The 26,732-nt window shown below is 45.1% G+C and overlaps 1 protein-coding gene across 3 annotated transcripts in view; it reads right to left on the bottom strand.

The window, feature by feature from the left end:
- Positions 1-26,732, bottom strand: part of ABCA1 (ATP binding cassette subfamily A member 1) — a 119,778-nt gene that overhangs the window by 40,784 nt on the left and 52,262 nt on the right. For all 3 annotated transcript variants that reach the window (XM_045839983.1, XM_045839986.1, XM_045839984.1), the window contains exons 6-16: positions 25,388-25,509; positions 23,223-23,399; positions 16,568-16,660; positions 13,146-13,386; positions 11,244-11,383; positions 10,807-10,923; positions 6,602-6,799; positions 5,661-5,866; positions 4,894-5,070; positions 3,136-3,358; positions 971-1,192 (exon numbers count right to left, since the gene is read on the bottom strand). In XM_045839983.1, coding sequence (XP_045695939.1) covers positions 971-1,192; positions 3,136-3,358; positions 4,894-5,070; positions 5,661-5,866; positions 6,602-6,799; positions 10,807-10,923; positions 11,244-11,383; positions 13,146-13,386; positions 16,568-16,660; positions 23,223-23,399; positions 25,388-25,509 — 1,916 coding nt within the window. The remainder of the gene's footprint in view (positions 1-970; positions 1,193-3,135; positions 3,359-4,893; positions 5,071-5,660; positions 5,867-6,601; positions 6,800-10,806; positions 10,924-11,243; positions 11,384-13,145; positions 13,387-16,567; positions 16,661-23,222; positions 23,400-25,387; positions 25,510-26,732) is intronic.

Raw genomic sequence — 26,732 nt, forward strand, 5'->3', positions numbered from 1 at the left:
GTCCCTTTAGGGGAGTGGGCTCCATGGCAGCATATGAAATGATTCTATTTATAACCACCCATTATGCATACACATTTCAGAAATGCATGTAAGATGAAGTATGAACCTTTTGAACCTTAGAATTTTTTGCTTCCAAAGGCGCCCCAAGGGCTCCATAGTCCTGTGCCTCTCTCTCTCTCTCTCTCTCTCTCTCTCTCTCTCTCTCTCTCTCTCTCACACACACACACACACACACACACACACACACTCTTACATCCCTCAACATCCTGCTCAGCTAGTGATGGCTCAAGTCAGAGGAGCCTGCTGGGGACTGCTGATATTTAAGGCGTCCAGACTGAGGCACCTGCAGCACCTTGTGAGTGACTCTTACAAGTGAACCAGGGAACACCTGGCAGCTTGCCCTGATTCATACAGGACTGCACACCCCCTTGAAGGTCCCGCCTCCTACATATGAGGGGAAGGAAGTGTTGAAGTCAGTGGTCTGTGGGGAGATGGGGCACCTGCTCCTCACTCTTTTTCAGTTCAGAAAACATTACTCAAGCGAGACCCCATCCTGGACACTAAGAAGACAAGGCTCGAGAAGGGGCCAGCTGTGACCTCAAGAGCTTTCATTTCTATTTGTAGCTGCGACTTATGGTGAGCTTAACATGGTCAATGTAGGTGAAGACGGCATCTACTGTCTAAAGGGGGCGCCCAATGCCATATAGCCCCAGCTGCACTTATGGGACATTATGGCTCTCTGAAAAATTCCGCCCAACTCATCTCAACCAGCATTCACTGACAGGACTAATGATAAACATTTTAATGAGACACAACCCCTGACTTTTAGAAGCTTACAATCTAGCACTAATGTTCACATCTCATGGGAAAGAGACTCCCATCCCCCATCTCAGCTGGAACTGTAATATGGAGCTGAAACACAGGGGGTGGCTGTGATAGCAGCTACTGCAGAAAGGCCAGAATCACTCACCGCGAAGATCTTGAGTGTGAAGCCCACATAGTCTTGCCACGCCACACACAGGACGTAAGGCAGGTACAGCATAAAGTAGATGATGCCCCCACAGGCCGCCGCCAGGTTGGCTCTGGAGAAGAGCGTGCTGATGAGGAAGCACTGCAGGATGGTCACCACGGCGAACACGGACAGAAAGACAAACACCACGCTGGGGTCGCTGTACGGCAGTAGGTTTCCGAACTGGGAAGGAAGAAACTCAATAAATATGCTGCCCTGACAAGCGAGCACATCCTCACATGGTCTACAGGAAGAAGCTGGGCTTATTCCCACTCATCTTAGAGACAGTACTGAGGAACAGTGCTATTCATTTTTCAGATGAGGAGACTGAAAGCTAGAGGAAGGGAAATGACTAGACTAAGACCACACAGCAAAACCATAGTCAAGTCAGGACTGGAACAGAGTCCAGGGTTGATATTCATCGAGGTTCATCTCAACGATTTCATTCTTTGTTTCTCAAAGAAATATTACCTGGTTTCTTCTTTTATAAGGACTATGAGTCTTGGCACCAAGAAAGAGTTGTGAGAGACAGTAACTCACGTGACTTCTCCCTCCAAAAGCCAAGGCCATCTTAATATCCCCCTTGATCACCTGTCCTGGATTCTGCATTCCCACAGTCAGCTAAACTCTTACAGGACTTTTAAGCTGATCTCTAGCAGTTGGGTATACCTGAGCAGGACCTGCCAGCATGCACTGTCCCAGAGCAGCTCTCATGCACCTGCCACAGGACCACCATGCCCACCCCAGAGCTCCATCCCCTGCAGTCAGATATCAGAGCATGAGAGGGGGGTTGATTTTAGCAAGAATTGCTCTGCCGAAATGTAAATGGCCTCAGTGAAGTCGGTAACCCTCCTGGGCCTCATTTCCTTGTATGTTAAATGGGTAATTTAGTGAGCACATACTAAGACAGCACATACAATGTGCTTTAAACAGTGCTTGGCAACCAATATAATTGCTCATTTGTAATGAACAGTAAGTAATATTACATTAAATGTTAGTTCCTATCCCATTGCACTCTCTCCTCTTTAAATTTTGTTCTTTCATTGATTCTAGAGAGAGGGAAAGAGAGGGGAAAAAGAGAGGGAGAGAATCATCGATGTGAGAGAGAAACATCAATCTGCTGCCTCTTGCCTGCACCCTGACTGGGGACCAACCCCCCAACCCATTCATGTGTCCTGATCAGGAACTGAACGGGCAACCTTTTGGCTCACAGATGACACCCAACCAACTGAACCACACCAGCCAGGGTCTGTGCTCCCCGCTCTTTAAAAACATTTATGTTTATCTGATGCATCCTTCAATGAAATGATTGTGGGGAAAGAAAACTGGCATATAAACTTACTAACGTATGTGGTGAACACAGAACCTCGCCCACAGTCCCCTTCTGGGGGCTTGTCCAGCTGTCAGTAGGCAGCCTCCAGGTATCAACTCCCCTGGGTTTGTCACGGCTGCAGAGAGCCCCCTGGCCCTGGGGAACACACGCTTTCAGTGACTGACTGAGGTGCCCAGGGCCTGGGAAGTCAGGGAGGGAAGCCTTGGGGGAACCTAAAGAGCTGAAAGTTTCAACTCTATAAGGGACAACTCTGAGAAGCTGTATACGCTCCTAAGTGCCATGGGGTTGGCCCTGCATTGCAGTTCAGCTCTCTCTGCTCAATCCTCCATCCTCTCCATTCCTTCTGGAGATGCAGATCCCTAATAAAGATTCACGTGCCAAGCTCTGTTTCAGACTCTGCTTCCAGAAAACCTAACCTGCAACAATATGTATCCTTCTGACTGCAGTTTCTAGATATTCCAGAAGAATCACTGCCCAATATGAGTAAGGCAATGAATAGCTCTCAGATGCTACCATGAACCTCTGCCAATGGCACAATTAAGTGTGTGCGTACCTGGGAAGTGAGCATCCTGCCTTTTAATCTTGGTTAGCTGCTAACCAGCTGGGCTGACCTTGGGGAAGTCACTGTCACTCTCTGGGCCTTAATTTTCCTGACTATAAAATGAGGGTACTGCACGAGATGGAACATTGGACCCCTTCCCTCCCAAAGAATATTTGCTTTGCTTTTCCTCACACAACCCAAGTTGGGCTACTCAGGAGGTCCCAGCAGGGAGGGGCCAGTGAGGCAGCTTACTTTCAGGATGACCACCAGCAGACCGGCGCTCACGAGCAAAGGGATGAGGCTACTGATGAACCAGCTGAACCAGAGGATGCCGTTGTCCAGGCCCATGATGCGCATGGTCTCCTTCAGCCGCGCCTCCTTCTCGTACACTATGCCTTTGATGATCACAGCCACAGAGTAAATCCAGGCGAGTGTCATGAAGAGGGGCATTGACCGGCTCATCACCCGCAGGAAGCTGGAGGCCCCAGGGAGAGAGTGGGGAGAATTAAAGACATGTGTGAGCCAGACACAGGGGCCAATGCCTCCAGGCCTACATGCAAGTGAAAGCACCACGACTGAGCCAAAGATGGCAAGCCCTCTGGATGCTGACACGTCCAGGTTATTTTATCAAATGCTTCATGGGCAGTGCATTGCAGTGATAAAAATTAAACTAACCAAGTACTGCCAAAATAAGCCTCTTTGGGGGCCTGCTTTAGTAACCAGGTAACTGTGGGATGTCATTAAGCTAAATGAGGGTGATTTCAAAGTACTAAAATAGAAAAACCAAAAAAACAACTCATTCTCTCACGATAAAATTCAACATCTCCAAGGTCATCTCATCTCATTACTAAGCTGTCTTGCATAACCATTGTAACAAAAAGTGCAGAAACACACATCAGGCAGCTCTTGTCGGGAACATTTCCCAACTAGAACTGGAAGTGCAGTGAAGTAAATGGGACACAGAATCTGGATCCTAAAACTCAAGCCTCAAGTTCCAACTCTACCACTTCTGCACTTACTGCCACGTGATGATGCCTCTGAGCCCCCGCCATGTGCTCATCCTAGATATCCTTTCCACAGTAAATCTGGGCTTAGGGGGTCTTTGGAAAAGTCTCCCTTTGGAAAATTCTGGCTAATCTTTCTGAAGATAAAAATCGAGATAATTCTGGGTGATGCGGAAAAGCTAGAGCGAGCCATACAAGGAAAAAGATTATTAAACACCAAGCAGAGAGCAAACACAGGGAGAGGAGCCCTGCCCTTCCACGCTCTGATCTGTGCCTGCACAAACACACGTGCACACACACACACACACACACACACACACGCCAACAACAATAGAGAAGAGAGAATTTCCAATCTGAAGGCGACATTACGTATTTCAGATGCCTGCAATAATTCTACCTCTCCACATTTCCTCTTACTAGAAATCATTACACCTAAAGACACATCTCACACAATGAGAACTTGGAAGCCTGGTACTAAGCACTGAAAGATCATCTTAACAGTCTAAGATAAAAAAGGCCTTGTTCAGTTTTATGTGGACTGTTTCAAAATGTAATGTACCATTTATAGAGCAGGAGGAGACAAATTTGCATGCAGTCAGCTTTTACAGGTCCAGAAGGCTGTCTCAGTGTTTGGGGAAGGTGTGTGTTTGTGCATGTGCTTGCATGTGCTTGTCGTGACACAGTGGGAAATTTTGGCTCAAAGAGTGTAAAAAAAAAAAGAAGAAAGAAAGAAAAGCTCTGGTAACCGTGAACGAGAAAGGAAGGAGGATCACCAGTGCGTGCATGGGGTTGTCTCTGATGTGGCTCCAACTGTCAACTACCTACATCTGGCATCTCATTTCCTGAAATCTTCACTGCATTTCAAAAACAATATTTGACCAGTATCAACAGCCATGTAAAGTAAGTTAGACAGAAGCAGTGTCTCCTCCCATGGGGTGTGCATGTGTCTGTACTCCCTGGGGACAGGGTTAGCCAGCTAAAGAAAGACGGTGGCTTACTGACTTACATGTCATCGACGTAACAGGGGTAGGGCATCTGCTGCACGTAGACACCTGTGTTTTTCTCGGTGCCCGTCAGCACCCTGATGATTGCCTGCTCCACCACATCCTGCAGGTAGGCGAAGCCCCCCCAGACGTACCGCATGTCCTCAAAGGGGTCAGCCCGAGGGCCAGGGTCCCAGTACCTGGAAGCAATCCACAGGTGATCAAACACTCCTTAGAACCATACAATAAAAATATCCAATCACCCACAATCCATCACCACTCCTGAGCCACTATTTTTGTCTTTGTATCTTACCTTCTGGTGTCGGTTGCGATGTACATGTATTTTTAAATAGATATCAGAAAAAGCATATCATTTATTAGTTGGGTTTTTTCCCCTCCTTTGAATACCTAACACTGCATCAAGCAGACATACCAAAATTTACCTAACTACTCCCTTTCATACTGATCATTTGCCCCTTTTTATAAAAGTGGACAACGCTAACACAGGGAATCTGAAGTCTTTTTTTCTTCTTTTTCCTGTTGATTTAATTCCTTGGGATTAATACCCTCGTGTGAGAACACTCAATCAAAAGATAACAGTATTTTTATAAAAAGATATTTTATGACCTTTGAAATAACTGTCTCCACCCAAAAAAATGTGGACGTTTCACCAAAATCATGCCACCCACTGGAGTTTCTACCCAAGGAGTCAATACAATTAAGTACCTGCCGTCACCTTAGCTGCTCTTCACTTCCCCAAGGCTGGCTGATGTGATGGGATTCGACTTACCCATCTTTGATCTTATTCGTCCTCTCCACATTGTCAATGTCCATTCGGATCTTGTACTTGACATGACGGGGCAGCGTGACACTGCCGGGGCTAATTCCAGTAAACACGATGCCAGCCCAGAACTTCCTGTCGTCCAGCAGCTCCATGGATTTGTTGATGAGCCAAACTTCTGTTGCTATTGGTTCCAGCTTGTTCAGGTTGACACACTGAAGGAAAAACAGGCACCGTGAGAACTCTGGGGACCAGACCAACAAGGGGTGGCCCAGGCAGACCCTACCCTACGAGTCACTGTGTGACTTTTTATGCTCACTCTACAAATGTTCCCAGAAGTCATTTTCCAATATTCAACAAAAATGGGTCCTATTTCTTAACTGAAATTTAGAGGTAAGTTACCCATACTGACTACTTTCGTGGTAAGAAGGAAGTTCAAACAATGACCACATCTCCTTTTCCTCTTTGTTTTCTTAGCAATTTTGAGTCATTAAGAACTAATCAAATCAATAGAGAAAATAATAAAACCTTTTTATTCTTCCCTATTAAGTGACATAATTTTTAAAACTCCGTTTTTTAAAAAGTAGCCTGCCTGATCAGATTTTAGAAGGGTTTCACAAACAATGCCTGGAGGGACTGCTTTGTTGCCATTTGGTATTGAAATATCGGCACATAAGAAAACCCAGCAGACAACGGATAGAAACACTCTCGAGTCAGACAGATTAAAGTTTGAGTTAGGTTTGTTTATTTACTCATTCGATCCTTCAACTGACATTTATCGAGTGGCTTTTGTACACCGACTCCTGTGTCAGGTTTGAGGAATGCTACTGTAAATAAGTCTGCGCATTATTTCTAAACATTCTTCCAGTCTGACTTATTGCACCATCTCAGGCGGGGGATGGCAGGGAACACCGTGGCCTTTTCTACTGATCTAGAGAACAGATCCTCACCTCCATGAAGCGAGATATGGTCTGCACTGCCCGGCTGGTCTCATTGAAAGCTTCTCTCCAGGTGTACACAGAGCCGTTGTCTGACTGGACATCCTCTGGGTACTTGGCCAGGAATGCCAAAATATCTTTGGCGGTCCAATCTAAGCCAGCCAATCGCTGTTCCCAGAAGCGGTCATTGCCTCTGCTGTTCAAGAGCGCCTGCCATGTCAAGGAGAAATCACAAGTAGTAGACACCAACTAAGACGTGATAAGCATATGACTTGCAAAAACCCTTCACATATGTGGTCTCCTTTTTCTTTTTATCTTCACAGGAAACTGTGAGGTAAACATGTCCCCATTTTAAAGATGAAAACACTGGGGTTGAAAAATAAGTGAATATGATTTTAACTAAGGCCGAGGTATAACCACGGAGCTGAGACCCAAAAGTCAGACCAGTCTGACCCAGAGTCCCCACATTTTTCCACTGTACCAAACAAGCTAGCTTAACAGTATTCACTACAGTAACAACAGTACTCTGCACAATTACTTACTCTGCACACAATAACTACACTGAATTATTTATATGCTTTACCTCACACAACTCCACAAGGAAGGTATCTTTAATAGCTTCCATTTTAAAGATGGGAAAACTGACATTCAGAGTGGTCAAGTCCCTAACATAAGGTCACACAGCTAAGAAGTGGCAAAGCCAGAATATGAAACATGGGCTCTCTGATTCTACCACACCTTCCCACTGCATCGTATTTCCTTCTTCTCTTTAGACATGGTCCGATGGCTCCTCGTAAAGACCCTATCCCTAGACCGAATGAAGACAAACCTGCCTTTGCTATTTAGTCTGGGAAAACAATGTTGTTATGAAACCAAGTAAAAGATGATCTTTCCCAACTGCAGGGCACATAGGTCATGAGGCAAAGGAGGCCATTCTGCCATTTCTTGCTCCCTAGCTGGTCGGCCTTCAGGTGGGTCCATATGGAAAAAAGGGACAAGCCCATCTGGTGCTCAGCCAATAGGCGCAGAGGGCTGGGGCAGAGGCCTGCTCGGATGTGCCACCAAAACAATGGTCAGCTTCAACCTCAGCTCACGGAAAGGGAGCAGCAGCTGTCGCTCCTGTCACAACTTCGAGGGGGACAGTGAAACCCTCGCTCTGCTGAAATGGAATCTCTAAGGGACCAAATACGGCTGCTTTTTAAATCAGTCTTATTTCCAGTAACATAAGCTTCTTTCCCCAGGTGGCTTCATATTTATTATTTTAATGGAAGCATAACGATTTCATAGCTTATATACACTATAATTTCATTGACTACTCTCATACTGCTAAGCATTTAGCCCATTTCTAATTTCTCACAATAACAATTATTATAGCAATAACATTTTCTGTCCTACAGTGACTTCTTTCTTTAAAATTATTTCTGTAGGATACACCCCTGCGGGTGTGTGGAATGGAGGTAAACAGGATAGCACATATTTTATGGTTCTTGCAATTTTCATCCCAAATTGCTTTCCAATAGGGAAAAACAATTTATACTGTCATCAGTAAGATATGTACTTTTGCTAACATAAATAGATACAAAATTGCAGCTCACGGAGGTTCACAGGAGTACGGGTTAGCAATTCTGAAATGACTTTATTCGGAAACCGAAAGTGAATGAATGAGAGCTGAGTGAAGACATGTGGTGTCTGGAGCAAGACAGGCCCTGCCCAGCGTGGGTTTTGAGTAAAATGACCAAGGAAACAAGACCAGAGAGATGAGCCTAGTGAAATCCCCGATCACATGGCCATTCTAGGGTACCTGCGGGGACCAGGGGGCCTAATTTCACCCTTAGGAGTGGTAGCCAGGGAGAAAGCTGGGCCTTGAGATGAAGAAGGCAAAGAATAGCTAGAAATCAGAACCATTTAGTATCAGTGGGTTCCATAATGCAATAGAGAAGTGATTTCCGATCTGTAGGGTGATGCAGTGGGGGTAGACAGACCACAGACAAAAGTAAGATAAGAGCTGTCACAGAGTAGAATGGCAATTGCCAGGGGCTGCAGGTGGGGAAAATGGGGAGATCAAAGGTACAGTCTGGTGACTATACTAACAAGACCATACTCTCTACTTGAAATCTGCTAAGCAGGAGCTATGTGATAGGATGCATGTTAATAATAGTGGTTATCATTTTATACTGTATATGTATATCAAAATATCAAGTTGTTCAACTTAAATATATACAATTTCTATCTGTCAACTGCACCTAATAAAGCTAAAAGAAGGGAGGGATGGGGGTAGGAAGAGAGAGAGAGAGAACCACCCCAACAGAAGCAGAAACCTTAAGCATGGCCTTGTGTACCAGACACAAGGCTGTAGCAGGTACAGAGTACCAAGAAGCCCAAGCTTGTGGTGTGAAGTAAACATTCCTTAACAGAGAAAGGAAAGTTGGAGGAGGCTCCTTCAATTTCCACCCACAGGCCAGTAAGTCCTTAGTCAGTGTCTCCAGCGTAACCACCCCCTGCTCTCCAGGCCCCAATATCTATCAGCCTATGGGACATCCCCACCATCCACCAGCTAGAAATCAAAAATCCTCCTAAAGCCTCCCTTTCATCATCCCACAATCAAGCAGTCAGCACACTTCACCTCCTGCCTACGCCTTGGCCACCCACTGGGATGGCTTCCATCCTGGTCTCTGCCTTCCATCTGTACCTCCCCTCCCCCCACAACCCCTTCCTGTAATCCACTCATGACACTGTAACGTATCTACATCTGCCCTCGCTTAAAACCCTTTCATGGTCCCCTAGAGCTTAAAGTAAAGGGCCTAAAACCACATGCCGTGCCTTTCTCCCCAGCCCCAGCTCCTACATCTCCTATTGCATATCCTGGCTTCACGGGGCAGGATTCCTGATGAATCCCACAGCCGTATTTACAAGGTTCTGTCCCAAAGAACTGAGAGCCTATGAGCGGTTGGAACATCCAAGCCAAACTCTCCATTTCAGAGTAGGGAAAGCATCTCTCTGCCTATAGATCCAACCTCGTGGAATCCCTCCAAACTCATGGAATCCTCTGAGACTCAGAAGGCGAGACATCTAACAGGGAGAGATGCAGATTCCAAGGAGAGGACCAGGAAGAAGAGGCCTGAGATCACACCTAGGTCTAGGCCGCTGTCCATGGCTGGACCACGAGAGTCCCGCTGCAGAGAACAGACTGGAGCCAGACAGAGACCCATCCTTGAAGGGCATGAGTTGCCATTAATATTAGTCAGGAATGATTCAGTAAATCCACAAAAATCATTGCTCCTGTTCTTACAAAAGCCCCTTGGTTTTTAAAGGCCCGGATTTAAGAGTCCCACGTTTGTACAAGGACTACTACAAGGGTGACTTCAGCTTTCCCATCAATGGAGGGGCCCCTGGGGATGTCCCCTCCCAGGGGATTGGGCCAGTCCTAAGCCTGAGGGAGTACCTTCCAGATAGGAATTGCCTCTAAAACCCAGCTGCCCCTCTGATGAATGAGGTATCAAAGACAAGAAACCTGACCAAACCCGTTCCTGGTTCTTAATGGCAGCAGTCACAACAGGACACCGCCTCCCTCACCATGGAGATAGGAAACAGTTTAATGATTCTCTGACTCAGCCTAAGGCAGGGATGATGTGATTAAATGGCACTCGGGCTCAAGCAAAGGAGACATTCTGTTCTTGCTGCTCTGCTTTTGAATCCAATTGTCTCTGGAGTACTAAACCCTTTCAAGTGATTCTGAGGGACTAAGTGCGTGCAATTCCCCTCCATGTGGTAACGGCAGCTCGGGCACTCGGTGACTTTGGAGTATCTCACACCAGTCTATGGGTCAGACCAGCCCTTTGCTCCCCACACCTCTGTCCAAGTTCTACTGAAGCACAGAAAGCCTAAACAAGATGCTGTGGTTGGCTCAAGAGACAGAAATGAAAATAGCCAGGGTCCTACAATCACCAGTCTCTTGCTCCAAATACCAGCCCTCACTCACTTCCTTAGAAAACTGACTTTTGACCACCAGATGCATTGATGACGATGTGCATGAAAACAGTGTTCTCTGTGTACCGTCACCTATTGCTCTACAAAGGGGACAGCCTGTGGCTGGAGCTCTGCTCAGTACGTCTAAGCTGGTTAAACGTAAAGAATTCTCACCTCAGTTACGTCTGGGGAGGTGACCAGAAACCCACCTCTCCGGCATCACGCAGGCACATAGTAGTCAGGACACTCACCCGGACAAGGTCCATCTCTGTGCTGCTCTCCATGAAGGTCCAGATCTTGGGGCTGAGTTCCTCCCACATGCCTTTTATATCATGAAACACAGCCAGTTCCTGGAAAGTCTTATTCACCTGGAGTCAGGAAAGGAGCCAGGGGGAGCAGGAAGGAAAAGGAGAGGCAGAGACATGAGAAAGGCAGCGGCTCCATCACAGCAGCCCTTTCCCAGTCTCCCCATCCCCGAGAGGTGGTGCCGCCTGTAGCTCCAACACCCAAGGTTGGAGAGCCGACCTCTGCAGTCAGCTCTGGCCTGGGTCGGGCTCAAGGCTCTCACTCTGGAAATCCCAGAAGGGCCAGGAGCTTGTTCACTATACTCCATCTGGAACTGCTTTTACTGTTTTGCTTGTAATTCTACTAGGATTCTGGACAGGAATTCCTGGGCCTGGCAGCTTACCTCAGCCATAACCTGCCTTGTGGCTGGAGTGTCAGGTGTATACAGGATCTTCCCAACAAGCAGAGGTTTGAGAGCTTTCCATATGATGCGGGAAAGAGGGCTGGACTCCAAATTCTTCATCAGATCATTGCAATACGGAGCTATGAAGACGAAAGACAAATATTCATATACGTGGTGATATACTTGTGGGAACTAACAGGGCTTTAGAGCCAGCGACACAGTCTTAGGTTCAAATCCCAGCTCTACCACTTAATAGCTATGGAATAAATAACTTCATCAGTCTGAGTCTCAGTTTGCTTCCCTGTCAAAATAAAGTTAATGACATCTACGTAGCCGACATGTGAGGAGGATGAACTGAGATATTACCTGTAGAGCCCTTAGAACAATGGCTGATAAATAATCAGAGCTTACTGTAACACTGACGATGGAAAGCTCACAACTGAGACGATGCAGAAAATGCTTTCACTATGCGCACACCTGCACATCTCTACCTCCATGCTCCATATGCTCACCACTCTGTTTTCACTGAAAACACTGGGCTGGACTCAGACTTTAGTTTTCAAGGAAAAACTGAATAATTCCCTTTAATGAATAGGTGACATCACAAGTACATGCAATAAATGTAATAATAATCCTAAAGTGAGAAATCCAAAGTTAAAGCAGACCAATAGGATTTGATTTTCCAAAAGGATTACTGATTTTTTTAAAAATTTCATTCTGGGTTCTTATAGATACACCAAGTATTCTCTACATGCTGCAAAGGCAATGTAATTTTTTTTTTAAAAAACACAGAATTTGCTCACATTTACATCTGTTGGAAAAATGAAGGCTCCCTTGGGTTGACTTGCAAAGCAAGGGCATGGAGGGGATGGCATTTCAGAAAACTGCCCGTAACGCCATCCCCTCAGGCTTGCAAAGCAAGCTGCGATGTCTGGAGTGCTTTACTCCAGAGAAAAATAAAAGGTTCTTGTGTTACAGTAATGCACAAAAAGCTGCCTCACTCAGTGTCTGAAAGACACACCTGCGGTCGGAAATGGAGAAAGGCTCGCTTGCATCAAGTTTTCAAGGAAAACGATGCCATTGTCTGAAACTGTAACACTGGCTCCCCGCTACCACCAGGCACAGGACACACACGCCCGCAAGGCAGCCCAGGTGTGGGCAGATATGGGGTTACAAGGCTCTTTAACAGGGCCTCACGGCTAAGAACCGAAAACAAACAGCTGATCAAATGCTCCAGTCTGATGGTAGACACACGCCACCACGAACAGGTATTTCAGAGGCTGTGTGGTTGTGTGGTTTGGGGGGGTAGGGGGGAAGGGAAGCACAGAGCCAGGAGCATCTGGGTTTAATCTTGACTCTTGTGGATTGGCTGTGTTGTGGTTTTGAACAAGTTACTTAACCTCTCTGAACCTATAAAATGTGGGTCAATGAAACCTTCCTTGAAGGGTTATGGTAAGGGTTAAATAAGATAACAAACAGAATGCATAGCAAATGTTCCCTAAAGGTTGACTTTTAAGTTATGATTATTACTGTTATTGTTTTCATTTTAAGGCATACCTCAAGGCAGGGGAGGAAAGGAAGGGGGAAAAGAAGAGCCTTGATTACTTTGGGAACCACTTTCCTATGTCCTCCAGAAAACTGGGAGATTGGCTTTCAATCATTCATTCGACAAACACACTGTGTACCAGAGATGTGCCAGGCCCCATTCAAAGAAGCAGAGACAGGTAGCTACTCGGGAAAAGGTGCTCTCCTCTAGGGGCTTGGCCCGGTGAGCAGACGTATGAACATCCAATGCTGCTACAGAGGATGAGGGTACGCACGAGGGCAGAGGTGACACAGGACTGACTGAGTCACCCTCTAGGGTGGGCTGGGGCCAGGGCTCTGGTCTGCACAGACACTCACTTGTAGAATTGTCATAGAAGGTGCCAGCATCCTCCTCGGTGCCATTGCCTCCAAAGAGGGCTTTGTAGTTGTTGTCCTCATACCAGTTGAGGGACTTGATCTTCAGGCCCCCGCCCTCAGGATGGCCACAGACGATGCGGGAGACAGCCTGGTATATCTGAGTGGAGGAGCCGGAGCTGTTCACGTTGGTCAGAAACATCACCTCCTGCCGCATGTCACTCCAGCTCCTCATGCTCAACAGCTGAGGCCAGGCATCAGGAGGAAAAGGAGAGGGAAGAGAAGAAAGGGGTAGAGCAAGGGGTGGAGACAAAGAAGAAAGAAACATCTTATTTTCTCAGCCTCACCAAGGCCACATCCCAGAACCTGTCTTGTATGACATCATCTCCTCAAAGGCTCGTGATAGGGATGCCTGAACCATGCCCGGTACGGTCCAGGGACTACCAATAGCAGAATCTGAGAGGTTTGAAGTGCAGAGTCTGAACCGTCAATCTGCAATTCAAACCTACATTTTCACAAGATGCTTATGCACACTAAAGATGAAGAAATACAACTTGGCAGCTAGTAGGGCCCCTGGTGATGGGCTTTATTTTATTCCAATTATCTTCTGGTTGATAGGAGAGAATGCTCTCTCTGAACAGTGATTTGTTCAATATGCACACATCAGGAACTGCTCACGCCCTCGATCGCTGATGCATTTCTAAAACACCTCCAACTCCAGTGTGGAAACGGAGGGACCCTCTGCCCCTTGGGAGAAGAGCTACTGTGTGCGACCTCAGTTAGGTGTGCGCAATGGAACAAGCATAAGATCAGAGAGTATGAATCCCAGCTACGTCTCTCATTAGCATACAGCCTTAGAAAGGTCACTCTTCTAAGGCCCAATGTATCATCAAGACGATGACAGAGTGTGGCGGTGAGGAATACATCACATGATATACGAGAGGGGCCCTGCACAGAGCGGGCCCTTGCAGCGATGAGTCAGACTCTCCAGGCAGCCCGCGCTGGGTCTGACTTCCACTCGACAAGCGCTTTGTCTCCCATGCAAATGTACTCCAGCACCTTGTGGAGTTCTTGGCCCAATGGCTATTGTAATTAAATATTTATAGAGCACTTTGTATTTCCACACATTTCACAATAAATCATTAACGGATCCCTACGTCCCTTGAAAAGTCACTGCACGTTCTCACCACGTGGAAGACCGAACCGTGAAGAGTGGAGGGCAGAGGCTGTGGGACCCTGCGCACACCTTCGAGAAGGCCTAGAATCAGACTCCGTGTGCCCTGACTCACAGAGTATGACAGGGAGTATGGTCCTGGATGCTGTAGAATCTGACTGCCCTCGGCCTCCAGAGGGGAACTAGACACTCTTGGGGTGGTCAGATGTCCCAAACATCTGTCCCTCCAGAGAGGGGACATCTAACACATAACACTAGAACACAATTAGGTGGCCAGCTTTTCCTTACTTTATCTTTTCAGAGCCTGTATGAGGTAGGTACATAGACAGGGAAAAAAGAGATGGCCAGACCACCTTTCCTTTGGTCGGTGGGTGAAACAGCCCTGGAGGTTGTTAACTAAAAGTGAGTAAAAGCCACTCACTTCTCTTCCCACAGGCGGCCTCACCACCACCATGCCGCCATGCCCCAACCAAAATAATAAATTTCTTCCCACATAAAACAAGCACATCTTGGGACAGAGGCACCACAAATGGTAGAGTTACTCCAAACTGTTGGCTCTTCCCAGCACCTATCTTAGGGGCAAATGCTTACTCATTCTTCTGCTCCTCAGCTCATGCTCCGCACTTCCTTCATGTGGAGCACATATTTAGTTATCTTCTCCCACTCGCCCCAGAGAAATAGCAAGGGAGACAATGAGTAGCATGGGGTCAAAGTGACTTGAGGGTTTTACATTGAGAGACCAGATGGCCCCTGCTTGCCCTGGACCAGGGAACAAGCAGTACACACGGAAGCAGCTGCCAAGAAAAATGTATACTGCGCAGTTGGAGAGTTTCCGCCACATCAGCAGTGGGAACATCACATGCTTTTACTTATTTTTTTTTAACCCCAGACCAAAGGCAGGCCGGTGATGGAAGAGGAAATGGCTGCACCCAGGCCCTGAGGCTGGAGGCAGCCTCCCGTGTCACTGTCCCTGCTCCGCGCTCTCTAAGGCTGGGAGAGGACCGGGCAGAGCGGTCAGTGCAGGGCCGTCCACGTCAGCTAACAGGACCCCACAGAAATGGTGATGGGCCTGCAGGGCACTTCCTGTGTCTCTTTCTGCCTCCTGGAAGAGCCCCAGGTGACCCAGCTTCACCACCTCCTGAACTGTCACCAGCATTCACAACTGAATTATTTATTTAGCAAATGGCAGGCTGGGAGAGGGCTTTTATTTTCCTGAAAGGGATGCAAGATCCAGGCTTCTTTAGCCAGACACATGGGCATACGTAAAAGTTTTTTTTCTTTTTGGGAAAACCAAAAATGATAGACTGAAGTATCAATTGTTTAATCTTGGTGTTTTCTATATTTTCTAAACATTTTGCATTTTTCACAGTGAACAACATACAATACTTTCACTCCCAGAAAACAAAGTAAATTTTGATATTTGAGAAAAATGATACCAACACCAAAAAAATGTGTTCGAGAAGCAACTAAAATCAGGCTGGGCCAAGGCTGAGAAAATTCCCCCACACTTCAGTCCTAGCCAATGTCCTACACATTAAGGCCCGCCTTGTTCTGATCACAGCACCCTACACGCTGGGCCCCAGACAGTCCCTCCTTCCCAAGTCTAATGTGAAACAAGGCTGGGTGTCGGAAGGTGAAGTACACCCTGGCCTGGAGGTAAAGGAGAGGTGAACTGCTTTTGTAAGCACCTACAGGCCCACTGATCCTATGACAAAGGTTATTCTGATACATTTGTCAACATGGGGACCTCAAAGACAAACTCACCTTAGGGTTCCTCAAAAGACTTTATTCCCAAAGTCGAACCCCAGAGGCCAGGTGTACACAAGGGAAAGATGTGGATTAGTTAGCAAACAAGTGTTTTGGTAAAAAGATTCTCTGGCCTTGCAGCTAAAGAAGAAATGTGCAGAACTTGCTTGAAGACAAACACAGCACATGGAGCATGGCGGGGATCAGGGGAAATACCTTCTTTCCAAATGAGTTATGAGCTAGGGGTGGAATAAAAATGGGAGAATGTTCTAGACTAGATATCGGGCCTTAAGCTACTAATTAGCTCTGAGACATCTATGAGTCTGTTCCTTCTTCTCTAACGTAAGGAGATCAAACCATATCATTTTTAAGATCACTGATGCCTCTACTATTGATTGCACATTTCATATGATATACAAATCGAATGAATGCTGTTAATCAAACTTAGGGTCAAAAAAGTGACAGTGGACGGTCTGCCTTCTGGTGATGGAGAGTTGGAACGTACCTCTTGGGCCAGAGTCCCGAGACTATCCAGCAAAGCTTTTGTGCCTTCGGACAGCTCCCTGTTCAGGATGGGTGATACAGTGCCTATTCCTGTCTGCAATGAAAAAAAAATACTTTGTTTTTTAAAGCTCAAATATAAACCTGAAATCTCTATTGAAAATAAAAAAGTGAATTAAAACCATTCACAACCTTGAGTTTAAATGCACACACAAAAGACACACTCCTAACCAAAATAAGACACTAAAATTATTCTGTTTGCAGGTTGTTTATTTAAGAATAAGTAATTCTTTGATGAATGCTTTCTAATAGTACAGAAACACATATTAAAAACTAGTTAATACGTAACAGGTAAAAATATCTCGCACATGGGGTATGTGTGCATCCAAATGCAACCCTGACCACAAATTCCCAACTCTGTCTAGGGTTCTGCCAGACGGGACCACGGAAATAGCCTTGAAAACCAAGCTGGTGATAGCTCAATGAGAAAGGGAAAAACTATGACTTTCAAAGCTACCAAAAGCTTGGAAAGAAGGAATTCTCTTTCATGCTGCCAAAGTCAGCACTTTTTTGTGTACAGCCCCTCATGCACATAAATTTACCAAGTGCCAAAGACCAGGTTTCTCTAACTCCAGACCCATCACCGGCACCCGTCATCGTTAGCAGTCATCTCTCCCCTGAAGGGTACAAATCAATGAGCAAGCAGTTCATGCTGTTCTTAGAATGTCTTTGCCATCTGAACGAATTTAAATCTGCACAAGTAATGTTTTTTCCTTCAGGTTTTTTAACTTGCATATCTTAACTGTGGGGCAAGTTTATTCTTCCTATTTTAAAAGCTACACAACTCAGCAAAACTCCACACACACAGCAGGGCCTCCTGCGTGACTGTTTAACCTACAAGTGCAACCTCGTGACACTTACTGTGGCTCTCTGACCCCCATGCTATACCGTACCTTACTACGTGACTTTGTTGTCAACAATGTGAGCCTTGGTATATTTGTTAAATTTACTGATTTAGGTTTTGGTTTCAGGGGAATCGGCTAAACCCATCCATAAGCAATAGGTTGAAGAGTCAATGCCATTTCTAGGATCTTGTTTACACTAATCATTTGAGATAAATGATCAGTATTCTTTAACAGTATTGGCGGCCTGCAGTCAATACAAATTTCCATTTTCAAAGAGGTGCTGCCTAGAGTCACACACACAAGTGCAGGCTGACATCACAGGGTTAAAAAAAAGACACACACACAATTCAAATTCAGACTAAGTTTAAAACATACATTATCTACTGAGCTATTATTTTGCTCAAGACTTCATTTTACTTTTCTGTGCTTGGACATTATGAAAATACAAAGAGAAGGCTGATGCAAACTGTCAAACTTAATATTAAAAATTAGTGGGGAAAGGATGGGTTATTCAATTACTGTTGCTAGAACAGCTAGCTATTCATGCAAGAAAAATTAATAAACTTTCCATCTCACACCACTATGTAAAATTAAATTTGGGGTAGATTCGATAAAGAGCTAAAAGTAAAAATGAAAGTTTCAAAAATATAGAAGAAAATATACTTGTGAACTTGGGGTAGGAAAATCCCTCTTAAACAAAATATAAAAAGCCCAAACCAAATGGGGCAAAAAACACCCCTCCAACTTTCAAAAGTAAAAACTGTGCACCAAAAGACACCGTAAACAATGTTGGGTGGGCAGGGGGGAGGCAAAGGCTGGAAGAATATATCTTTTTTCACATGTTTGTATAAAAATGGAATACCATGCAGCAGTTACAATTAACCAGATGCCACATGTATCAACATTGATAAATCTCAAAAATCTAATGCTGAGTGAAAAAAGACAAGGTGTAGATGGATATGCACATTTATACAAGGTAAACAACATGCAAAACAACACAGCATGATGTTATTAACAGAATGCAAATACATATACGGTTGTACAGAACAGTGGCTATCGCTGATGGGAGAGAGAGGAGTACCACAGGTGCCATCAACTGTATCTGTAACGCTTTATTTCTTGCAAAGACCCAAAGCAAGTATGATCAAATGGTGGCTGGTGGTACAGGGTGTTCTTTGTGGTATTCTCTGTACCTTTTTTGTATATTTTAACTATTTCATTTCTTTTTCATTCAATGAAAAATAAGCAAGAGGGGGAGGAAGGGCAAAGAAAGTATGCTGGCTAGAGTAAATATTGCATCTGAAAGATGCAACTTCCTTGAACAACATCAACCCCAGGAAACATGCTTTGAAACTAGGCCACAAAACGTCTGAGAACCATGTGCTTGCAGTACTGTTAACTGTGGTCTCCTGCTCATTCTTGACAAAGGCCAGCAAACCCTGCCAGATCCTTTGTCCATGGAGCTGCAGTAAACAATTCAGTTTGGAATTCTATTATTTTTCCTAACCAAAAACATTCCCTTGGCTATGAACTCATATAGGTCCCTATTGACCACTGGAAGCAAGTGATTTTCTTGTTTGAAGGAAAGGAGGGGAAAGAGGGAAAATATAACCTTTAGTGAAGGACTGTACATTCTGTGTTGAGCTAACAGGAATTCATGTATTATTCAATATTTTTAGATCACAACTAAATACTACAGTATCAGTGGAGGAAGAATCCACAAATGCTTATTGTATTACTCAAAGGCTCCCACCCACTTCTGCTAAATGTGTGAATCACAACACAGTAACATTTCCTAAAAGCATAGCATTCTGTGCCGCTGAACCCAGAATGACAAAGGCCATTGTGCCCCATCCTTCTGAGTTTAACAGACAACACCATTCTTTTTTCCTTTTCTCACTAGCTTAATAGTTAAATTATAAAAGACTGAAAATTTAAAAGGCAATTTCAACTCTAATTTCTGAGCTGGTGTTTTATTTCAGCTCAGTGTTCAGCCCCGTTCCTGGCACATAATAACCAGATGCCCAGTAAATGTCTGCAGAAGGAAAATCAAAAGAAAGGGAGAACAACCCTGGCTTGTGTGGCTCAGTGGATTCAGTGCTGGCCTACAAACTAAAAGAAAGGGAGAACAGCACAGTAGGAAGGCTAGATGGACTGGTGTGAGTCCTACTTCAAAGGTCACTCATATTCACAGATTTCCTCTGTTCTGTTTTCACCTCATCAAGTCATTCCACCCTCTAGAGTCTTTTGGTAGCTCCCCTTGCTCTAAGGGTGATGCCCAATAGCCTAACAGGTTCATGACCAGCTAACCTTTGCCCACCTCCACAGCATCATATCTTACATTCCTCCTCCCATCAAACTCCCCATAAGGACATCCACTCCACCCTGAGCTACTCAATCAGGGACGGTTCCCCTAAGTTCCACCTCCTCCTCTCCCCCCATCCCGCCAAATGCATGCACATCCCTTATCCTCTGCCTAGAACATGCCTCTCCTGTTCTTTTCCTGGCTCAGCTCCATTGTTTGGTTTCAGCTTAGAGGATGCTTCTTTCCTGATCCTCCAAGACCAGGTTAAGAGGCCCCATTGGGGCCTACATGACCCCTAGCAGAGGGGCTGTCCCTCTGCACAGTATCTGCTCCTTGCTTGGTCTGTCCCATCTACTCCACCACCAGCAGGGAAGCTCAGAGAAAAGCAGTACCTTGCTCACCGCCACCTCCCTGGACCAGTACATAGCACAGATCAGGGTTTAATAAGTATTTACTGAATGAACGTGGTTGTTTATAGATGACCACTATACAAAATAGAGGCTGGGAAGCATTACTACTAATGCATTAGAAGTCACAGCCAACTAGAAATAGAAGACAGAACAGCTGTGAAATAAAAATGTAATTGAAAACTCTCTTCAATTTATGAATGTCTTACCCACACAGACATTTTCCTGGGACCCTACTAGGAAATAAAGTGAAATGTGGATGTATTTCCAATATAATACGCCATTTCGTTTTCTTTCTGCCAACGCATGTTACCATGTGTTTATTGGGACATTGCAAACTCCCCCTAAATACTCTCATAAAGCAGACTAAACCCACTACTTCAGTTTGCCCATATTCAGAAACTCCAGCTCAGGACCAGGACTTACATTGTAGTTCAGGGTGAAAATAAAGCACATGCCAGCGTCAATGACCATCACCACCCAGGAGCAATCACTGTCTCTTTCCCATGAATTACCTCACAATAAAGCTTTCCTTTGAAGAACATTTCAACATTTTTAAATCAAAATAGGAAACTATAAAACTCATGCCTGAAGGTACTAATTGTTTGAAAACAATTCAACAATTTGAGTATTAACTTTTAAACTTGCTATGTTTACTGCATTAAAATACTTCCCCTTTTTCTGTTTTTAAACACATTTAAATAAACCTACTACCACATAGCTCAGGATCAAAAAAAAAAAATCAAACCTCTAAGAAATGACAGTACTTTTCAAGGAAGAGACAATATAATGGAGGCAAAAATGTCCAGATGGGGTTGAGTGGTCATATGAACACACTGCTAAATTCACCAAATATTTATCCCCAGTTCTGTGGTCCCCTTTTCCCAGGCGAATTAGGTGAACACAGAGTCTGAAGAGTAAATCCATGAAGCATGTCTCTCTACCATTTACCAAATGATGAGGATTGCAGTTGCTTACTGAGCGAAAGCATATGTTGTAAACAGGTGGGCAATGAAGTTAAACCAACCCAAACAAAATCGGATACTTCACACAAATGTCTGAATTTCAGGAAGAAGAAAAAAAGCAAGTGTTTTCTCCTGCAAAAGAGGCCACACATGTTCTTTAAAGACTGTACGTGGCAAGTTGAAGTATCTAGCCCCAGAACGCCACAAGCCAAGCCCCATCCGGAGTCCTGGTCTAAAAGTCAAAAAGGCAGCAAACAAAGACCCTTCCAGACAAGGGTGACTTTGCTAACCCTCCTCCATCTGCTCCCTCGGTGTATACACAGCCCTGCTGTGCGAGCACTGGCCTTCCGGGGACCTCAAGGCACTACTCACTGCACCTTCTTTGTCCCATAGACAGAGGTCCGCCTTTGCAAGAATGTGCTGTATGAATCAGAAGACATGTGAACAGAACTCTCTGTTCCACAGATGCAGAACTTTCCCTCTTAGGGTGAAGGTACCATGAGAGGTCAAGACAGTATCTAGTCCCATGGATGTGCAATCCAAGCTGTTAGTGAAATGGAGGTAAATCTGTATGTGTATCCTTGCTAACTCAAGACTCAGACTCTATCTCCTCACCTCAAGGACCTGACACCACCTTCACATCACTGAGACAATGGGGAGCCAAGACGAGAGGCCAAGCCTAGCTAACCCCACATTCTTTTCACTGTGGCTCACAGTGTCCCGTGCTGGCCAAGGCTGTTGTCAGGGAGTTCTTGGCAGGTCATCAGTGAAAATGGGATGGAAGAGCAAGCCTTGCTCTACAGGCCCCAGCACTTGCAAGAAATTCTTCAAGTTACCCATCTCAGCCTTAAAATTGGCATCATCCTGGATTATCTGGATGGGTCCAATCTAATCACATGAGCCCTGAAAGGCAGTGAACTTTCCCTGGCTAGAGGCAGAGAGATGTGGCAGAAAGGGAAGTCAGAGAGATTAAGCACCCCCAGGGGGACCTGTCTCTCTATAAAAAAATTATGTACACCCGGGCTGGCGTAGCTCAGTGGATGGAGCGTGGGCTGCGAACCAAAGTGTCGCAGGTTCGATTCCCAGTCAAGGTACATGCCTGGGTTGCAGGCCATGGCCCCCAGCAACCACACATTGATGTTTCTTTCTCTCTATTTGCCTCCCTTCCCTCTCTAAAAATAAATAAATAAAATCTTTAAAAAAAATTACGTGTCACAAAGTCCCAGAGGACTCCAACTTCTTTTTATTTATAATAAGGAACATCTCTTTCCAGGCACATCTTCCTTCCAGACCTCTTTCCCTGGTTTTAAGAGAAACTACTGACAAACCCGAGTACTATCTGGTGAGTAAAAAATCAGAACACTGGGTGCTAAATGGTTGGTTGTTGGAGGGGGGCATTTCACCAGAGGTCTTGCAAAACTCCCCCAAATGCACCTGTTCTGGAACTACATACAACAACAATACTCCTATGACCCAAATGCTCAGGTTCACCCCCATTCTTTGAATAAGAATGAACATGTATTCTCATGGACTGCTTCTCCAAACTACCGATTCCTAGACTAATCAGACTTTGTTGGCATTTTTTGTGTGTGTAAATGCCGTTTTGTCATTGATTAAGTTAATTATTGAGTGTGCTTCCATCCAATTCTAAGGTTTTCCCACTGTGACAGCTCATGTCTGCTTTCTGATGGGCTTTTTAAAATGAATAGGTATCTATCTTTTCATCAGTGGTTTTGAGACTTTTTTTTAAACTGGAAAACTCTTCTTCAAATGAACTCTTATAATCTCAAATTATAATTAAAAAAAAAAAAAAACAGGCCTTCTCTGATTGAAACAGGCACAAGGGAGCTTGGGCTTAGACTCAAAGCCACACCCAACTCATTCTCCCTCCATCAACTCTTTGGGAGACAGCCCAAAAGTTTGCAAGAACAGTTAGAATACCATTGAGCTATATTACATCTCAAACTCTCGGCCAGCTCCATGTTTCTACAAAAACAAAGTCACGTTGTCCAAGAAAATATTTCACATTCCAAAAGAATTAGTGCTTGAAGCTTCTCCCCACAGCACGCCTACTCACCAGGATGGGCTTCAGGATGTCCACGTTGGAACGCAGAACTTGCTCAGCTGCCTCCAGCTTCTCCGGTGGCAGACTGCAGAGCGTGGAAACTTCGTGGTCATCAAGGTGGATCACCTCTTTTAACTTGGATCCATTGCACAGATCAGCCAAATGTAACTGGTAGCCTTGCAGAAACACCTGGAAACATTTCATACAAAGAGAGACAGGCAAAACTGGATTACAAAGATGGGAAGCGGGGTCCTTGAAGCCTTTTGGGGGTCTTCACATCAACACAGCTTTGAAGAGTGGACACCACTTCAATGAACTTCGGAATGTATCAAGGCATGACCAGACAGGACATTTGAAACCTGAAGGTTGTGTTTGACTCGTCATCTCCCACTCTCTTGTCCTTGAGAAGGAAAGTCCTGAGTGCAACTCTTTTCTCAAAAGTGGAACACGTGATTCAGTGACTAGGGATCTAGAGTATGAACTCCTGAAACCACTTCTATTAGGGAAAAACATTCTCATTATTTTGTAACTTGTAATATGTCAAACCGGGGTTGGACTGAATCATAGGAATAGAGCATTTATACTATTTATTTGTAGGTACGGATATTTAACTGATGTAGAGAACTATTCAAGCAATTTTAGAATGTGGAGCTATTCATTTTACATGCCCCAGAGCGGAGTACCCCCAGCCAAGCTTCTCATTTCACTGGCAAGCCAATGCTGGGTTACTCTTCTCTATTCATTATAGCAACCCTTGCCCCACAAGAGAGCCTCTGCTTGACCTTGTTTTGCTTACTTGATTAGCTTTTCTGGGCCTAAACAAACAGAACCTCATGTACAGTCCTTACTATTCATTAGACAGCAAGTTCAGGAAGATGAGGGGCCTTGCTTTTCCTACTCACTTTGTGTCCACAGTGCTGGAACACTACAAACAGGAAATATTTGTGGAATAATGAGTGGTTGATGCAGACTCTTTACTACCCCATTACTACTTCTCCTATTGTTTTAAATTAGTGCATCCTGACCTGCTTGTAGTACAGCCTTTTGTGTATGATGAGACAAGAGCTTCACAAAACCCAGGCAGCTTTCTAACACCACAGAGCGTCTGGCCTGCCACACTTTCCATGAGGTTCTCACCTACTGCCCGATACTGAACCGTCCTTTGGTTTGACTCAGGCTGTCAGCTTACCTTTACCATCTGTGCTTAAGAGCAGTGACAATACAGAGAACCTACATACCACTCAAGGACCATCTCCATCCCTAGGATACCCCTTACTTTAACCTGATCACGTGTGACAGATATGAATTTGGCAGGGGGCAATGGAAATCACGCTAAACGCAACTATTTTCATATGCCTGCTGCCTTGGGCCCGTCTCCCAACCACATAGTTGCTAAACACAAGGCATATTTCTCCCTAGTTTCACAAGAGCGAGCAATAAGCACATTTTTCTAATTTTGAAAGTTCTACAGCATGTACAGCAAAGATCTTATTTTTAGGCATAAGCATTTCCTCTACTTCTGCTTATTGAGAAGACAAGCTGGTGTGTAGACATGAGACAGGTTAAGGAAGCAGTTCCTCTTCCTGCCAGAGAATAAGCTTGAGAAGCTTCTGTGAAAATCAATAAACCACGCAAGTTGGGTCTACTACCCACTACACAGGAGCTGTACGACTTCTGACGATGCCAGAGGAAGTTTCCTAAGAATGTAAGGTTAACATTCTTTAGAAACACTAATATCACTTCCTGGTTATATAAACAAGAAAAACAAAACATTTTCTCCATACATATCTTTCTTTATAGGAAACATTAAGTTTTTCCATCTACTGCCAGAGCTGTTCCAGTTCAATAATCCTAAATCCTGGTTATTATCTCAACATTGTGAAATTTTACAGAAAATGTTTAATTGATCGTAACTTAAATTCATGCCCCTTTTAGGAGGAACTTAGGAACACATGCCCGTTGACAGGCAGGAAATCAGTTTTATTTCAGCCAGCTGGCCCAGGACGGCAGGCTGCCATTGTCTCTAGATGGTGGCAATGCCAGCCTGAGCAGGGAAGTCAAACTAGGTGAACTTCAGCACCGTTACAAAGATAGGGGTTTACTCTTTTCTTTCCAGGCACTCTCCAGCAATGCCACTGCCATCCGCCCCACCAAGGAAGCTGCAGGTCACAGCTTACCTTGCGAAGACTGACGTCAGCCCCCAGTATATTGTCCACAGTAGACCTAGGCAGAGAGAGGTTGTGATTCAGGAATCCTGAGAAGGTCTCGTTGTCCACCAGGAAATTCTGAAGAGTCAAACCTGCCAAGAAATAGCATTTTATTTTCATTTAATAAGTAACTCCAAAAAAAAAGTCAGCACAACTGTGCAAGTGGAGAAAAATATCATAATATTGATCACTTTGTTTTAAACCAATTGACAACCACAGGCTTCGGGCTTAAGCACATAGAGAAACAAGGCTCGGGAGCTTCACCGTATTGGGAGCGATGTGTAAAGGTTGCTTTCTGAAGACGTGGAGAGCCACACTCAGCAAGCGCTCCTAGATTCGAACAGCGCGATGGTCCTGTACACACACACTTCCCTTGCTTCTCGAGGAAAAGGCCAAACCTTAAATGATCTCACCCAGGGACCTGAGAGTTGTGACACTAACCCCACTGCTCCTGCCTCCCTGCTGCCATATCAGACAGCTAAAGTCGCAGGTATGTGAAGGCTTATTCCCAAAAGCCCCAGGGCCAATTTCCTCTTCAAGAACAATGGCTCTCCAGCTTGAGCAGGCAGCAGAATTCTCTGCAGGTCCCGTTTAAAAGACCGTTTAAAAGACTGCTGGCCGCCACCCCAGAGTTTCTGAGTCAGGGGTCCTGGGATGAGACTGGAGAAGTTGCATTTCTAACAAGCTTCCAGATGGTGCTGATGCTGCGGGTCCAGGGGCCCCAGTTTGAAAACCTATCAACTTGCTTCCACAGACATGGTCTCATTTTATTTCTAAACACAAAGCTCCAAAATCCAGGTGTGCCAGGCTTTCAGAAAACAGAGTATATATTTAAAAATCACCCCTACTAATGGAGTGCTGCAGGGTTCTATCAAGACCCCTTTAAAAAAATAAGCCCTCCAGGTGTATTTAGAAAAGGTTCCTATCCAATGTAGTAAAGTAGAAGCAGCACTGGCCAGAAACCCAGAACTTCGGTCCCTAGGGCCGGAGGCTGTGCATATGGTGTCTCTGGGTATTTCCTATCATCTTCCTGACCCTCAGCTTCCTCATCTCCAAACTGAGAGGTTTCTGAGCAGATCAGTCCCCAGACTTTAAAATGCCATCGTCTCCCCTGCCCTGTTTCCGCTGACTATCCACTTCTCCCCTGCTCTGCTCTCTGAGTAACCCACCTGCTTCCAATAAAGAGAAAATCAGCTACTCGTGAGCACATGGCTGAGCGGTCAATGCCTGCAGACTGCAGCCCACAGGCCCAGGCCCTACCTGACCTCTAGGGGGCAAACCCTGCAAACCCAAACCTTTGAACTGAAGACAAATA

Source organism: Phyllostomus hastatus, unplaced genomic scaffold (assembly GCF_019186645.2).
Source record: "Phyllostomus hastatus isolate PE091 unplaced genomic scaffold, TTU_PhHast_1.1 phas_contig_34, whole genome shotgun sequence".
NCBI lineage: Eukaryota > Metazoa > Chordata > Mammalia > Chiroptera > Phyllostomidae > Phyllostomus > Phyllostomus hastatus.